The 18,356-nt window shown below is 37.8% G+C and overlaps 1 protein-coding gene across 1 annotated transcript; it reads right to left on the bottom strand.

The window, feature by feature from the left end:
- Positions 1 to 540: 540 nt before the first annotated feature.
- LOC145075953 (putative F-box/LRR-repeat protein 9) lies at positions 541 to 1,901 on the bottom strand. Its single transcript, XM_079022006.1, has 4 exons — positions 1,788 to 1,901; positions 1,088 to 1,281; positions 632 to 1,012; positions 541 to 556 (listed from the first exon to the last, which is right to left on the bottom strand). The coding sequence occupies exons 1-4, from the start codon at positions 1,899 to 1,901 to the stop codon at positions 541 to 543; spliced, it is 705 nt and encodes a 234-aa protein (XP_078878132.1).
- Between the last annotated feature and the right edge of the window lie 16,455 nt (positions 1,902 to 18,356).

Below are 18,356 nucleotides of genomic sequence, written 5' to 3'. Positions count from 1 at the left end.
AAAGAGATGCTTGGGTTCGGTTATTATGATATTAATTTAAAAGCATTGATGTTTAATTTGTTTATGTTAATTTGATAATTATTGTTTTTTTTTTTTAATTTTTTTTTTTCTCAGTATCTATTTGCCACAATGTAAAATATAAGTTTTAACCGGATAATTGTTTTAACAAATCGTTAACATATGTATTTTGTGTAGATGGGTATTTTGTCATCGTCAGTTAATGATTTCAATGATTCCATTCCTTCAAAGATGAATGTTATTTTATTTGTCCCATGCATAAAAACTCCCAGTCAAATAAAAATACGGAATTTTGAAACATAATTCAAGATAACAACTAGAAACACCATTAAAGATAACAATTCCAGAAACCAACATAACATCTTTAAACTAGATATACTCTAGTTTGAGCATAAAACAAAAATGATTCACCACTATTAATTAAAGACGAAAGAAAATTTCTTGGTCGCAACAGCCACACCTTCAAAAAACACATCAACCGCAGTTAGTACCTTCTAATGTAACATTTACACTATTATTAACTTAAGACAATTCTTTGCTAACAGGTAATTAATAATATAACAATAATCTTAAACATTGTAAAGGAAAAAAATCTCCTTTGAGATTAATATACCAGCACTGACGCAAGTCAAGAAATTGAAGATGACAACAACCATCCAAAATGACTTGCAACCCAGTATTCGACATGTAGTTTTCAATAAGTTCAAGGTGCCTTAACTCAGGTAAGTTTTCTCCAATAGCTATGGCTGTCTCATTACGTATCGTGTGAGACTTTTCAACACTATCCCAAGGCCAAAACCTACACGCTTCTTGATTCACTCTCAGTGTTCTTAACATAGGGCAACAAAGCCCAACCGTTTCAATAGCTTCTTTTGGAATTTTTTGTCTGTAGATATTAAGTTCCTCCAAGAATGAAAATTTCTTCAAAGCTTCATTCCATCTCCAGCTTCCATGATTACAACATACAATTTCAAGGCGTCTAAGTTGACTTGATCTGTTAAAGAAACAAAAACAATAAAAAGATAAGGATTTTCATCTAGTGATCACCACATAACAATAATATGCTTACATACCTATTAGCAACAAACTGAAGAAGCTCATCATTGGCAAAATGATTCTCCACATTGCAGGGTCTTTGCAGATTTTATGCCAAGTAGTGCAAACTTTTTGGGCATTCTCAAGTATGTCAACAAAACCAATTCTGTGTAGAATATTCGCTGTTACATCGGATGGGAGTTCCAATTTCTGCAACTTCTGCCATTTCTGAGAATAATAAATTGCAGAAATGGTCGATGAAATAAGACAAAAACTGGTAGGGTTTTTGTAGAATTAGTTTTAATGTAAATGAATCCAAATCATACAACTACAAATGCATCGTATCAACATACCTTTTAATGAATACATACCAAGTAATAGATATACCAAATCAACCTAAATGGTTTTTCGTATTCTGAAAATCAAAGTCGATATTGCAGGCTACACATGCAATATGCTAAAAACATAGGTTTGACTTAAAATAGAAACGGAAAGCATCTTTATGCTAGATATGTAATGCAAACATAGACACAATAGCAAAACAAACACGAAATGAAGAGTTAAAAAATATGTAGGTGAGTTTCGATAAACATAAAATTGCATGGAAGGAGAATCAGAGTAAGTCGAACTAAGAAATCTGAAACTAAAAAACTAGAATTGAAAATTTTCGAAAAATAACGAGATTATGGAATAAAATCACAAGTAATCTAATCTAGGGAAAAAGAAAGACGCACATCACAGTGAAACAAGATAAATTCTGATCCGTCTTCCAATAACAGTTGCAACCTCCGATAGCTAAGAGCCGTAGCCGTGCGTAAGGAGGGGAGAATGTAACCGTCAGCAGTCATTGTCGTTGCCTGTCGACTGTCAAAGGATTATTTTAACAGTTTTGTTCGAAAGCAACAACTTCGAAGAGTGTAAAATGCGATATTAGTGGTTAGACGTGGAGACCTTTGACATGCTTATATTCAATAATTAAAAATTATTATTTTTTTTAAATTAAAACTAACACTACAAGAAATCAATGCAGGGCAACGTTTTTAGTGGCGACTCAATACTTTGTCGCTGCTAGAAGCCTTTGTTGCTGCTAAAGCCTTTGTTGATGTAAAACCGAATCCGTGTTATCCTCTTCTGGTAACCCCAACCGACGGATCGAGTATCTAATCCAATGGTTAGGGCCTTGTTTTCGCACAAACTGAATACCGACGATAAAAAGTCGCCACTACAAGTCTAAAAAAAGACGCAACATAAGTCCCTTCCATAGAAGTTGCCACTATTGCTTATTGTCGCTACTATTTATTATCGCCGCTATTGGTTGACGTAGATAACACTTTGTCTTTCTGCTTTTATCTTTCATTTCTGTTTGATTTCAATATCTTTTTCTCCGACGATTTTTGCTCAATCAACTATTCATGAAGGTTAGAACACATACCGGCGATGCCTTTAGGGTTTAGAAGACACACCGAAAACTCCCCACTTTGACATCTCCGATTCCACTTTGACAATATTCCAGCACTATTGTTGTCGATTTCCCTCGAGGTTCGTGTTTTCCTTCCTTATTTCTCATTTTATTTCCCTCTTATTGTTGATTTCCACTTGAATTCGTGATTAATTGCAAAAAAATTGTTTAAGAATTGATTTTTCCTCCACTGTCACCGACGCTACCATCAGGTATGGCTGTCACCGGTGATGATTACCACCACAACTGCACAAATTGTTGATTTATGGCCACCACAGGTTCTATTTACTGTGATTTTGAAGATTAATTGCAAAATATATGTGTATTTGATATATGTATTTCAATTTGGTGATATATATGAAAATATGTATTTGGTGTGTGTGTGTGTATAATATGTATGTGAATGTATATGTATTTTGTGTATATGTGGTATATGGGTGTATTTGATATATGTATGTGAATTTGGTGTTTTATGTGAAATTTGTGCATTTGGTATAAGTAGGATGCTATTATTTATGTATGTGAAAGTATATATTTTTGTTATAAGTAGGATACTAATGTGTATTTGACATATATATTGAGAATGTATGTGTATTTGACACAATTATGTAATACGTGAAAGTATGTGTATTTGGTATAAATAGGATGTTATTATGTACATGTGTATTTGTTGTATATGTGGTGTGTATATGTATGTATGTATATATATATATATATATATATATATATATATATATATATATATATATAAGTATGTGTATTTGGTATAAGTAGGATGCTATTATGTATATATATATATATATATATATATATATATATATGAAAATATATGTATTTGGTATAAGTAGAATGCTATTATGTATATTTATGAATTTGCTATAAGTATGGTGTTATTGTTGAAAAAACAAATAAAATAGGATGTTATTATTGAGAATGCTATTTTTGTAAAAAAAAAAAACAATGTGGATTGTAAAAAAAACAAATAAAGTAGGATGTTATTATTGAGAATGTTATTTTTTGTAAAAAAGCAATGTAAATTGTAAAATAACAAAAATAAAAATAAATAAAGTAGGATGCTATTATTGACAATGAAAACATAAAGTTATGTAACGTTCTAAATTTTCAAATAAAATTTTCATTTTTAAATCCACACGGAAACATCGTTTAACATTTCTCAAACCCAAATTATAAGTTGTTCCAAACACAAAACCTTAAATTGTTTGACATTATCCCAGAATCGTCAAAAATACAATCGACTAGCTGGTGTGTAAAATCAAGGCGGCGCTTTCCCGTTATCCTGAGATGTACCTGAAACACATGTCACACAACATTGTAAGCACAAAGCTTAGTGAGTTCCCCAAAATACCATGCACAAATAATTAGTCTCTCATGGCTATATCTCAATAAGGACCCTCCGGTCATGTGTCTCAGTGAGGACCATCCGGGCTCACAGCTCGGGTTGGACCCTCCAGTCCTGTATCTCAGTGAGGACCCTCCGGTCTCACAGTTCGGTTTGGACGCTCTGGTCCTTACTCGATAAGGCACAAAATAATATACAACATAAATTACAAAGATAGAATGCATAATATATCACATAACTCAGTATAAGCATATAAGACCCTCCGGTTAATAACTCAGGCAAGACCCTCCGATCACACAGTGTTACCACTCACGTAAGTATAGTGAGAAGACTCACCTCATAGGTAAAACAAGTATGTCTCGTACTCAACGGTCGGTCTAGACTCCGTCTACATATATGGTGATCATCTCTGATTAACAATTTATAATAACAACTCTAAAGATGTTAAGCTAACTCCTTTACTAGTTCTTGAACAGGGTGAAAGACCATTTTACCCCTCCATGGTCTCCAGAATCCACAACTTGACCAAACCCTAAAAGTCAACGGAAGTCAAAGCTCAAGTCAACAGTTAATCTTAAGCCAACTCGTCGAGTGCATCTATGTGACTCGTCAATTTCCTCCGATTCTCAGAAAATTGGGAAAATCCAACTCATCTCGTCGAGTTGTCTCACCAACTCTTTGAGTTCGTTCAGCATCCAGGGTATCAGGGAAAACTATAACCAACTCATCGGGTTGGTTAACCAAATTGTCAAGTTCCTTCATCCTTTTCTCTTATTAAGACGTTTTTAAGCGAGACTAAAGCCTCAAACTCTAGATCTAGTCTCCTAAGGTTGAAATACCACGTAAAGCTGCAGGCTTTATGTCCATGCATGACATCTAGGGCTAAGTTTGCCAAAACAAAGCTCAACAAAGGGTTTAAGACATGGACGTTGGCCAAAACTTGATAAATCTTGAGTCTTTAGGCCTAATTGACCTAAAAATTTCCAAATCTGAAGTCTTAGCTTCAATGGTAAGCTCAAAACCATTAATGACTCAAGAAATGCTAAAAGGGCCATAAACTCCCTAATGAAGAGATATAACAACCAAGTGATCAAGGTAATGGCCTTTTACCTCTAGTTGGGTGCTACAACAGAATAGATGTCGGATCTAAGTACTCCTTGTTCCAAACCTTTTACTCCTTAAGTTCCTTCAAAGAATGCACCAAAACACCCTCTTAGCCTCACTCTCTCTCACACAGTGGAAGATAGCTCGATTAGGGTTTGTCTCAAGGTGATAAGGTGATGAGGGAGGCAGGATAAAGGGCTTAAGGTCCTTTAAATAGGGTGCAAACGCTGAAAATTAGGGTTTTCTCACTCAGCTCCAAATCATTGAGTTAGGGTCCTCCAACTTGTCGAGTTGATTCTAAAATCCACGCGACCATCTCGATCTCTACTCAACGAGTTGAGGCCTCCAACTCGTCGATTTTCCCTGACAAAATGAATATAAAACAATTCAAATTTATACCTGGGATTTGGGATGTTAAAATTTTCCCCCACTAGAATCACACTTCGCCCTCGAAGTCATTCTTCGGAAACAGCTTTGGGTACTGCTCACGCATCCCGGATTCCGGCTCCAAAGTCCACTCAGATCCCTTCTGATGCTGCCCTTGAACCTTAACCAAGGGCACCTCCTTATTCCTCAAGACCTTCACCTTCGTATCCAAAATCGCCACTGACTTCTCAATGTAGTTCAGGTGATCATCAACCTGAATGTTCTCTAAAGGGACCACTTTCATCTCGTTGGCTACGCACTTCCTCAGTTGGGATACATGGAAGGTGTTATAAATCTGGTTCAACTATGCAGGTAGCTCTAACCGATAGGCTACCTTACCTACTCGAGCAATCACTCTGAAAGGACCAACGTATCTTGGGCCCAACTTGCTCTGCTTCCTGAATCAGATCACCCCTTTCCATGGGGATACCTTTAGGAGGACAAGTTTGCCGACCTGGAACTCTAGCTCGGAACGTCTCCGGTATGCTTAACTCTTCTGACGACTCTGGGCCGTCAGCAATCTCTGTCTAACCTGCTTGATTTGCTCTGTCGTCTTAAGCACTATCTCAGTGCTCCCCATTACTCTCTGCCCTACCTCTCACCAACAAATGGGAGTTCGGTACTGTTGGAATAGTGTCTAAGGCTACAACTATATTAGGCAAGTATTTGACCCGGTTGTGCATGGTCCTTTTGGGTTGCCTTCACCATAGCAAATTGATAGGATGATTTATTAAGAGAGAGTAAATATTATTAGTATATTATGAGAATAATATAAAGAATAATACATTATTATTTGATTAATATAAGTCATAGAATTAATTGGAATTAATTTGGTGACTTAAAGAGATTAATTAAATAAGAGGGTATAAACTGTCAATTGTTTGATAGTTAAACTTTAGATTGTAAATCCATATAGATATGGATTGGATGGATTCTAGAAGCTAAAGGATAGCTTAAATCGTCCATTGCTTATCTAAGGAATGGATTTGGATAGCCTTAAGAGAAGATTATCCAATTAGGGTTTAGGTTGTAACCCTTAAGGAGTCTACAAGTATAAATAGACCCTATGGCAAAGGGAAATCGACACTTCATCTAAAGTATAGAAACCCTGGCCGATTTCCTTCCCTCTCCTCTCTCCCAAATCATCCTCCTTGTTATTTGGTGTTTGTAAGCCATTAGAGGAGTGACAATTGTGACTCTAGAAGCTCCAAGACAACAATATCAACAAGGAATTCAAAGGTATGATTCTAGATCTGTTTCAATATTGTTATTACACCTAAATAGTCATTAGAAGTCTTGGATTCAAAGCATGTTTGATTAGAAAGCCTAGATCCAAGCATTAGGGTTTTGCATGCGCACATAGGAAAGTTCTTATGGCTAAAAACCCATCAGTGGTATCAGAGCCTAGCTTGGTTTTCATTAAATTGTTGCTTAATTTTCTGAAACTAAACTGAAAAAATCCGATTTTTGTGTTTCTGAGTCATGGACTCGGCGAGTCACTTGGTGCACTCGGCGAGTCCAAGCATCAGGAATTGCCAGATTCGGGATTTCTTCATGATTATCTTATGGAAACTTACCTTAATCATATTAGATCAACCCTAATCCGATTTTTTGATATATATGACTATAATCTTGATCTAATTAAAGATATTTATTAACTAATAAAATATTTAATTTCCTTATATGATAATTAATTAATTATTTTGATTATTTTGGTAATTATCTTGAAAGAAATCTTAAATAAATCAAATATAGATAATTAGGAAATTAATTGTTAATTAAAATTATTTGTTATTTGATCCTTCATGTTTTAAATGTTTAAAACTTGTCCTCAAGTTTTGAAATTTATATTTTGTGATTAAAAGTTTTAATTTAGACAATTTAAATGTCAAACCCTAGATTTTAAAAGGTTTAAAATACAACCCTATACTAATATAATATTACAAGATTAATATATGTTGGATTAGTGTCTAAGCCCGTAACCATATTTGGTAAGTACTTGACCCGGTTGTGCATGGTCCTTTTGGGTTGCCTTCACCAAAGCAACTTGACTGGAGAAATTAAATAGAGAGAGAGGTTATTGTGATTTATTAATATGTTATAAGAATAATATATTAAAGGAAAAATCATATTTGTTTAATTAATATTGGTCAATAATTAATTAGGAATTAATTTTGTGATCAAGTGTAATTAATTAAACTAGAGGGGCTGGATTGTAATTATAAGATAGTTGCAAGATAGGGAAATATTTATCCTTGTTAAAGGATGGACGATTTCAAGGATAGGGATATCCTTAAAATCGTCCAAGGATAAGTAGATAAGGGTTTTTCAAGGCTTATCTTGTGGTTGCTTGGTGGGCAAGCAACTGGATAAGGATAATGACTGAAACTCTAATCTAAACCCTATATAAAGACCCCTAGGCCTTTAGAATTCGTGTACATGCTCCTAAGAGGTCCCAAGGACGAATTCCATCTCCTCCCTCCTCTATCTTAAGCCTCTCCAATTGCTTGTGGTGTTTGTGAGCCATTAGAGGCACTACACTTGTGGTGCTTGCTTTCAAGACTTAGGATTTGAAGATTTAAGTTGTTATTGCAATATAACAACAAGAGTTATGTAATCCAATCTTGTATGTTAATTTCGAAAATAGCAATGCACATTAGGGTTTTATTCTTGTGTTCATAAGGTTGTGTATCTAATAGTGCAAACATAGATCCAAACTAGGGTTGCATGCACACTTAGGATTGTTTGTATAAAACCCCTCAGTGGTATCAGAGCCTTTGGTTAACTTGTTTTCAATTAGTTTATTCAATTGTATGAACTTGACAAATTAGGGTTTATAGCCAATAAACCCTAGGAGGCCATAGATTTCGAGATTAGGGTTTCCTAACCCTAATTTGCGAAAATCTTGAAAGGGTTTTTGAATCCTTTCCTTTCAATCCAAGATTTCGAAATCTAGGGTTTGCAAACCCTTAGATTTCGAGATTTGCCTCTTTCCCCAAGATAAGATCCTAAATTTTAGGGTTTTGGATAATCCCATATCTTGTAATTATCCTTTAATAGTTAAATATGGTAATTAAAGATCATGAATTATCCCATCCCTATTTTCGAAATTTATAGAGGGATTTAAGGGATTAGGATAACTTAAATGTTTAAATGGTAATTATCTTTTAGATTTAGATAATCCCTTATGATTTGATAATTTAAATTAATAGTTTAATTTAAGATAATTATTAAATCAAGAGTTTTAATAATTAAAATTTTAATTTAAGTGACATTAAATTTCGAAAATTTTAATTGAAGATTAAAACCCTAGTATTTTTAAAATGTTTAAAATACACCCTATACTATTATATTATTACAAGCTTAATAAATATATATATATGTATAATTAAAATGCTAGTCTTACCGTTAGTAGGCCTCATTCACGAAGCCGGTCTATAAGGTGGATATAAGGTTGTGGCCTATAAAATGGCGCTTAATGGGCGTACACTCACACCCACCGCTTGCTTGATCGGTGGAGGGTCGTTAGCCGAACGGGTAGGATAGGGCAACCTCATTCTCTCATTAAAAGTATAATAAGAAATACAAAGTAACTACATGTTTTCTAAAATTTCCCAATCTTAGTTACTTTAGGAAAAGTGAATTTGATGCAATCCCATGAAATTACACTTTGCACCTTGCTAAGAAGTTAGTGGAGCGTGCGTGGTTTACCGGCACACTAATTGGTTCTAAGAGAAGGTGGCAAAGGGTGATTCGTTGTTTATCATAGTTCGATGGAGCATGTGTGGTTTACCGGCACATCGAATAGGTGATCGTTACAACGAAGGCACCATGTGAATTTGCATGGTAATTCACACCCGCTTTGTGATCCTCGGTATCCCAGTCAAAAACGAGAGGGGCATATCGAGATTTAAACATGCCATTGAAAAGTTTCAATGAATCTCATCCGAACCTAGGAATTCTTAATACATTTAGAACTTAGAGTTAGGTTTTTCATGATGGAGAATTAGTGAATCGTCATTCACTTACCTTCAAATTATTTGCATTTAGATTACGACACCCCTTTTCTAAGATGTAAATATTGTTGTTGGGTCCTAGCCCTAATTTTTCTAATTGGGTGATAATTAGGGATTCATATTCTAATCTATCTTTGTCCTTTCTATTTGTAGATGTCTAAGACAAACAACGCTGCTGATAGTTCTTTCACATTGATGAGCCTTTGTCAAAAGGACACTTTCGATGGGACGAACTTTAGCGAATGGATAAGATACATTCGCACGATCGCTCGCTACGAGGACAAGGAGTATGTCCTTGATGAAAAGCTCGAGAAGATCAATCCAGAAATCGCTACTCCGGCTGAAATGAGTGCTTTTGAGACTCATGAACGTGATGCAATGAAGGTTCACTGCATCATGATAGCCACAATGAACTCCGAATTCCAAAAGTCCTATGAGGACATGTATCCATACGAGATGCACCAAGACTTATTGGAGAGATACCACCAAAACGCGAGACAAGAGGGTTATGAGATTTTCACTAACATGATTTCCGCTAAGATGGGTCATGGAGAGTCTCTTACCGTGCACCTGCAAAAGATGCAAAGGTATGTCGATCGTCTTCGCAAGTTGAATGTTGACTTTGGGGAAGACTTGGCAATCGACATGGTGCTTCACTCTTTGCCTCCGAGCTACAATCAATTTAGGATGGCCTACCACATGAACAAAGAGGAGGTCACACTAAGCAAGCTCCAAGGTCTTTTGAGGGTCGCTGAGAGCAACTTCAAAGACAAGTCTGTTGTAACAACTCCCAATCCACCCACTGCTCCTGTCTTGGCTATTGGTCAAGGGAAGGGAAAGAAGAGGAAGGCTTCATCCAAGAACCAACGCAAGGTGAAAGCCCGAGATGGTGCCTCTTATAGTGGGACCAAAGTTGATCCCGCTAAGCCCTGCCCTAACCCTAAGGAGCCAGAGTGCCACCACTGCCACAAGATAGGACATTGGAAGAGAAGCTGCCCAGAGTACCTGCAAGCCATCAAAGAAGGAAAGATCAAGCCATCTTTCGCAGGTATATACACAATTAAATCTAACAATTCTAGTCATGCTATTTCTTGGGTTCTTGATACCGTTTGTGGTTACCACATTTGTTCTAATGTGCAGGGACTAAGAAGAAGTAGGGATGTGGAGCAAGGAAGAATCAATCTAATCATGGGGAATAGAAGATCGTCACCTGTGACCAAGATTGGAGTGTATTCTTTAGTGCTTAGGAATAATTTATGTTTAGATTTGAACAATTGTTGCTATTCGCCAGAAATGGCTAGAAACATCATTTCATTTCATGGTTTATATAGACAAGGTTTTAGATTTTCTTTTAATAATGAGAATGGTTCTATTTTAGCTTATCTAAATGGTGTCTTTTACTTTGAAGCTATGCCATGTAATGGAATTTATGAAACTGTTATGATTGTTGATAACTTAGGAAATGATGTTTTGAATATAGATTCTTCCAATAGTTTGGATAAAGCATCCTTGTGGCATAGTCGTCTTGGACATGTTAACAAGAAACGCATAGCCCAACTCCAAAAGGATGGAGTGTTGGAGTCATTCGACCTTAGGGAAGATGACACGTGCGAGTCTTGTTTGCTTGGAAAGATGACTAAGTCACCCTTCGATGGTACGTGCAAAAGGGGTGAAGGTTTATTGGACCTAATACATACCGATGTATGTGGACCGTTTAGATCAACCACGAAGGATGGGAACCACTTCTACGTGACTTTTACCGATGACTATAGTAGATATGGGTATATCTATTTAATCAAGCAAAAGTCAGAAACTTTTGAAAAGTTCAAAGAGTTTAAGAATGAAGTGGAGAATCAATTGGGCAGGAAGATCAAGATGCTTCGATCCGATCGAGGAGGAGAGTACCTAAGTCTTGAATTTCACGATTATCTTAAGGAGTGTGGAATAGTTTCACAATTGACGCCTCCTAGGACACCGCAGTTGAATGGTGTGGCAGAAAGGCGTAATCGAACCTTATTGGATATGGTTCGCTCTATGATGAGTCGTGCTTCACTACCAATCTCTTTTTGGGGGTATGCCTTAGAGACTGCCGCCCATATCCTTAACCGAGTCCCTACTAAGAAGGTTGCCAAAACACCTCACGAGATGTGGACGGGGAAAGCTCCTTCGTTGGCACATATCAAGGTTTGGGGTTGCGAGGCTTTCGTAAGACGAGATACTCACGACAAACTTGAACCTTGAAGTGAGTGATGTATTTTCATCGGCTACCCACATAAATCCTTTGGATATCTCTTCTATAGATTGAAGGACAATGTTGTCTTTGTTGCGAGGAGAGGATTTTTCCGAGAGCGAGAACTCATAGGCCAAGAGGACAGTGGGAGGCAAATCGAGCTTGAAGAGATTCAAGAGTCGATAGATGAAGGAACCTCTACCGCTGGCACTCAACCCGAGGAGGAAACTCCGGTTGAACCAATTGACGAGTCCTTACCTCTTAGACGTTCCGATAGAGTTAGAGTTCAACCCCAGTTTTATGGTTTTCATATTACTACCGAAGGGGACACGTATATTAGTGATGGTACACTAATAAATCTTGATGAACCTAATAGCTATAAGGAAGCCATGGCAGGCCCGGAGTCTGTGAAATGGAAAGAGGCAATGGATAGCGAGATCCAATCCATGTATGATAACCAAGTTTGGAATTTGGTTGATCATGTGCCCGGACGTAAGACCGTTGGGTGTAAGTGGATCTTCAAGAAGAAGACCGACGTGGATGGAAAGGTACTCACATATAAAGCGCGATTAGTTGCGAAGGGCTTTACTCAAACTCCCGGAGTTGACTATGATGAGACCTTCTCACTAGTTGCGAAGATAGAATCTATTAGAGTGATGCTAGCGATTGCCACATTTCATGATTATGAGATTTGGCAAATGGATGTCAAGACCGCTTTCCTTAATGGAAAGTTGGCTGAGGATGTTTACATGGCTCAGCCAGAAGGGTTTGTGGATCCAAAGCATCCAAATAGAGTGTGTAAGCTTGAGAAGTCCATTTATGGACTTAAGCAAGCATCTCGCAGATGGAATCTCTGCTTCGATGAGAAAGTCAAAGAGTTTGGATTTGTACGAAGCGAAGATGAGTCGTGTGTATATGTCAAAGCCAATGGGAGTATAGTAAGCTTTCTAGTTTTATATGTCGATGACATATTACTCATAGGAAACGACATCCCGACTTTGCAGAAGGTTAAGTCCTGGCTTGGGAAGTGCTTCGCTATGAAGGACCTCGGAGAAGCTTCTTACATTTTGGGAATAAGGATAGTAAGAGAAAGAAGTAAGAGACTAATTGGACTTAGTCAGAACACTTACTTAGAGAAAGTACTAAAACGTTTTAGTATGGAAAACTCGAAGAAGGGAGAATTACCGATACAAAGCAATGCCAAATTGAGTAAGACTCAAAGTCCGAGTACCGAAGCTGAGATAGCTGAAATGAGCCGAGTTCCATACGCTTCCGTAGTTGGCTCAATCATGTACGCTATGACTTGTACTCGCCCTAATGTAGCATTTGCTTTGAGCATGGTTAGTAGATATCAAGGGAACCCTGGCAGAGCACATTGGAGTGCTGTGAAGAATATCCTTAAGTATCTTCGGAGGACGAAGGAATGATTTTTAGTCCTCGGAGGGAGTGATGACTTGAAGGTGCGAGGGTACAGTGATGCCAGCTTCCAAACCGATAGGGACAACTATCGTTCGCAATTGGGCTGGGTCTTTACCCTAAATGGAGGAGCAGTGACTTGGAAGAGTTCCAAACAGGAAACAGTAGCTGATTCAACATGCGAATCAGAGTACATAGCAGCGAGCGAAGCGTCGAAGGAGGCAATATGGCTGAAGAACTTCATTGGTGACCTTGGAGATTTTCTGTGATAATGAAGGAGCGGTTGCCTTGACCAAGGAACCGATGGATCATGGTAGATCTCGACATATCGAGAGAAAATATCACTTCATCAGACATCGTGTAGAAGAAGGACAACTCGTAGTGAAGAGGATATCATCAGAAGATAACCCAGCAGATCCGCTTACGAAGGGACTGAGTAGGGTTAAGCACTTGCAGCATGCTAGGAATATTGGGCTGAAGGATGGTATTAGCATAGATTAGATAGTTTTAGAAACGTGTAATAGATAAATGTAATTGACATTTGATGATTAAATAAAGGAGTTTTATTTATAAGTAAAGCTACTGTCATATGTTAATTGTTTAACTATTGTTTCAATTTTCGCATGTTTTGACTTCCAGAATAATTGAGTTTATTATGAATAATCGAATTATTCAAATTGTCCACAATCGTTCATGTGTTGGAAGTAGATATGAATGAAGATTGTCATGAATTGGTGTGTAGATTGTCTAAATGGTATTAGACATAGCAAAGGGTTGCTGCGACGTTCATGAGTGCTTATGAACTGGTTTTGAGCATTGGAATAAACCCGCGCTTGTTGGAATCACCGTATGGAATATGATATATAAGAGGTGATCGCAAGACGATAATATCATATAGTCTTAAAACCTAGATATATGGTTTATTATTTGCTAATTGATTGTACATTGATAATGCGAAAACGCATTGGTAACTCAATGTTATAAAATGCATTGTTGTGTATAGTTGATTATTGAATAAGTAAATGCATATAAGTCGAAGTTTATCTGTAAATTTTATCCTAAGAGGGTAGAAGAGATATCTCGGCCGCTCGATGATTTGATTTGACTTATGTGCCGGGCCCGGTCAGAACTAAATTGATGTGTTCGATTAAGTTCTATGTCAAATAAATCGGAGATCGAGAAACCTAAATGCTTGACTAATCATTCCATAGAATTGTCAGCATGATATCTAACAGAGGAGTGTACGATCCCTTATCTAGAGGACAGGTTACTGATAAGATCAGAGTTTGACATCGTCTTTGAGAGCTACAATTCCTAATCGGGTTGCACGTTACATTTGTGGTTACTATACTTATCCAAGTGGGAGACTGTTGGATTAGTGTCTAAGCCCGTAACCATATTTGGTAAGTACTTGACCGGGTTGTGCATGGTCCTTTTGGGTTGCCTTCACCAAAGCAACTTGACTGGAGAAATTAAATAGAGAGAGAGGTTATTGTGATTTATTAATATGTTATAAGAATAATATATTAAAGGAAAAATCATATTTGTTTAATTAATATTGGTCAATAATTAATTAGGAATTAATTTTGTGATCAAGTGTAATTAATTAAACTAGAGGGGCTGAATTGTAATTATAAGATAGTTGCAAGATAGGGCAATATTTATCCTTGTTAAAGGATGGACGATTTCAAGGATAAGGATATCCTTAAAATCATCCAAGGATAAGTAGATAATGGTTTTTCAAGGCTTATCTTGTGGTTGCTTGGTGGGCAAGCAACTGGATAAGGATAAGGACTGAAACCCTAATCTAAACCCTATATAAAGACCCCTAGGCCTTTAGAATTCGTGTACATGCTCCTAAGAGGTCCCAAGGACGAATTCCATCTCCTCCCTCCTCTATCTTAAGCCTCTCCAATTGCTTGTGGTGTTTGTGAGCCATTAGAGGCACTACACTTGTGGTGCTTGCTTTCAAGACTTAGGATTTGAAGATTTAAGTTGTTATTGCAATATAACAACAAGAGGTATGTAATCCAATCTTGTATGTTAATTTCGAAAATAGCAATGCACATTAGGGTTTTATTCTTGTGTTCATAAGGTTGTGTATCTAATAGTGAAAACATAGATCCAAACTAGGGTTGCATGCACACTTAGGATTGTGTGTATAAAACCCATCAATATATATATATATATATATATATATATATATATATGTATATATAACTAAAATGCTAGTCTTACCGTTAGTAGGCCTCATTCACGAAGCCGATCTATAAGGTGGGTATAAGGTTGCGGCCTATAAAATGGCGCTTAATGGGTGTACACTCACACCCACCGCTTGCTTGATCGGTGGAGGGTCGTTAGCCGAACGGGTAGGATAGGGCAACCTCATCCTCTCATTAAAAGTATAATAGGAAATACAAAGTAACTACACATATTTTAAAATTTCCCAGTCTTAGTTACTTTAGGAAAAGTGAATTGATGCAATCCCATGAAATTACACTTTGCACCCTTGCTAAGAAGTTAGTGGAGCGTGTGTAGTTTACCGACACACTAATTGGTTCTAAGCAAAGGTGGCAAAGGGTGATTCATTGTTTATCATAGTTCGATGGAGCGTGTGTGGTTTACCGGCACATCGAATAGGTGATCGTTACAATGAAGGCACCATGTGAATTTGCATGGTAATTCACACCCGCTTTGTGATCCTCGGTATCCCAGTCACAAACTAGAGGGGCATATCGAGATTTAAACATGCCATTGAATAGTTTCATTGAATCTCATCCGATCCTAGGAATTCTCAATACATTTAGGACTAATAGTTAGGTTTTATGGTGGAGAATTAGTGAATCGTCATTCACTTACCTTCAATTTATTAGCATGTTAGATTATGACATCCCTTTTCTAATATGTAAATGTTGTTGTTGGATCCTAGCCCTAATTTTTCTTATTGGGTGATAATTAGGGATTCATATTCTAATCTATATTTGTCCTTTCTATTTGTAGATGTCGAACGCCAACAACGCTGCTGCTAGTTCTTTCACGTTGATGAGCCTTTGCCAAAAGGTCACCTTCGATCGAACGAACTTTAGCGAATGGATAAGATACATTCGCACCATTGCTCGCTATGAGGATAAGGAGTATGTCCTCGATGAGAAGCTCGAGAAAATCAACCCTGAAATTGCTACTCCTGCCGAAATTACCGCTTTTGAAACTCATGAGCGAGATGCAACGAAGGTACATTGCATCACGAACTCCGAATTCCAAAAGTCCTACGAGGACATGTACCTGTACGAGATGCATCAAGACTTATTGGAGAGATACCACCAAAACGCGAGACAAGAGCGGTATGAGATTTTCACTAACATGATTTCCGCTAAGATGGGTCATGGAGAATCTCTTACCGTGCACCTGCAAAAGATGCAAAGGTATGTCGACCGCCTTCGCAAGTTAAATGTTGACTTTGGGGAAGACTTGGCGATCGACATGGTGCTTCACTCTTTGCCTCCGATGTACAATCAATTTAGGATGACCTACCACATGAACAAAGAGGAGGTCACCTTAAGCAAACTCCAAGGTCTCTTGAGGGTCGCTGAGAGCAACTTCAAAGACAAGTTTGTTGCACCAATTCCCAATCCACCCGCTGCTCCTGTCTCGGCTATTGGTCAAGGAAAGGGAAAGAAGAGGAAGGCTTCATCTAAGAACTATCGCAAGGTTAAAGCCCGAGATGGTGCCTCTTCTAGTGGGAGCAAAGTTGATCCCGCTAAGCCTTGCCCTAACCGAAGGAGGCAGAGTGCCACCACTGCCACAAGATAGGACATTGGAAGAGAAGCTGCCCGGAATACCTGCAGGCCATCAAGGAAGGAAAGATCAAGCCATCTTTCGCAGGTATATACACAATTAAATCTAACGATTCTAATCATGCTATTTCTTGGGTTCTTTATACTGGTTGTGGTTACCACATTTGTTCTAATGTGCAGGGACTAAGAAGATGTAGGGATGTGGAGCAAGGAAGAATCAATCTAATCATGGGGAACAGAAGATCGTCGCTTGTGACCAAGATTGGAGTGTATTCTTTAGTGCTTAGGAATAAGTTTTGTTTAGATTTGAACAATTGTTGCTATTCGCCAGAAATGGCTAGAAACATCATTTCATTTCATAGTTTATATAGACAAGGTTTTAGATTTTTTTTTAATAATGAGAATGGTTCTATTTTGGCTTATCTAAATGGTGTCTTTTACTTTGAAGCTATACCATGTAATGGAATTTATGAAACTGTTATGATTGTTGATAACTTAGGAAATGATGTTTTGAACATAGATTCTTCCACTAGTATGGATAAAGCATCCTTGTGGCATTGTCGTCTTGGACATGTCAACAAGAAACGCATAGCCCAACTCCAAAAGGATGGAGTGTTGGAGTCATTCGACCTTAGGGAAGATGACACGTGCGAGTCTTGTTTGCTTGGAAAGATGACTAAGTCACCCTTCGCTGGTACGTGCGAAAGGGGTGAAGGTTTATTGGACCTAATACATACCGATGTATGTGGACCATTTAGATCAACCACGAAGGATGGGAACCGCTTCTACGTGACTTTTACCGATGATTATAGTAGATATGGGTATATCTATTTAATCAAGCAAAAGTCATAAACTTTTGAAAAGTTCAAAGAGTTCAAGAATGAAATGGAGAATCAATTGGGCAGGAAAATCAAGATGCTTCGATCCGATCGAGGAGGAGAGTACCTAAGTCTTGAATTCCACGATTATCTCAAGGAGTGTGGAATAGTTTCACAATTGACGCCTCCTAGGACACCGCAGTTGAATGGTGTGGCAGAAAGGCGTAATCGAACCTTATTGGATATGGTTCTCTCTATGATGAGTCGTGCTTCACTATCAATCTCTTTTTGGGGGTATGCCTTAAAGACTGCCGCCCATATCCTTAACCGAGTCCCTACTAAGAAGGTTGCCAAAACACCTCACGAGATGTGGACGGGGAAAGCTCCATCGTTGGCACATATCAAGGTTTGGGGTTGCGAGGCTTTCGTAAGACGAGATACTCACGACAAGCTCAAACCTCGAAGTGAGCGATGTATTTTCGTCGGCTACCCGCAGACATCCTTTGGATATCTCTTCTATAGACCGAAGGACAATGTTGTCTTTGTTGCGAGGAGAGGAGTTTTCTAATAGCAAGAACTCATAGGCCAAGGAGACATTGGGAGGCAAATCGAGCTTGAAGAAATTCAAGAGTCGATAGATGAAGGAACCTCTACCGCTGGCACTCAACCCGAGGAGGAAA

Source organism: Lactuca serriola, chromosome 9, assembly GCF_051521515.1.
Source record: "Lactuca serriola cultivar US96UC23 chromosome 9, Lser_US96UC23_V15, whole genome shotgun sequence".
In the NCBI taxonomy this organism is placed as follows: domain Eukaryota; kingdom Viridiplantae; phylum Streptophyta; class Magnoliopsida; order Asterales; family Asteraceae; genus Lactuca; species Lactuca serriola.
Note: the sequence above shows the minus strand (reverse complement) of the source record. Positions and strands in the feature narration are given on the sequence as shown.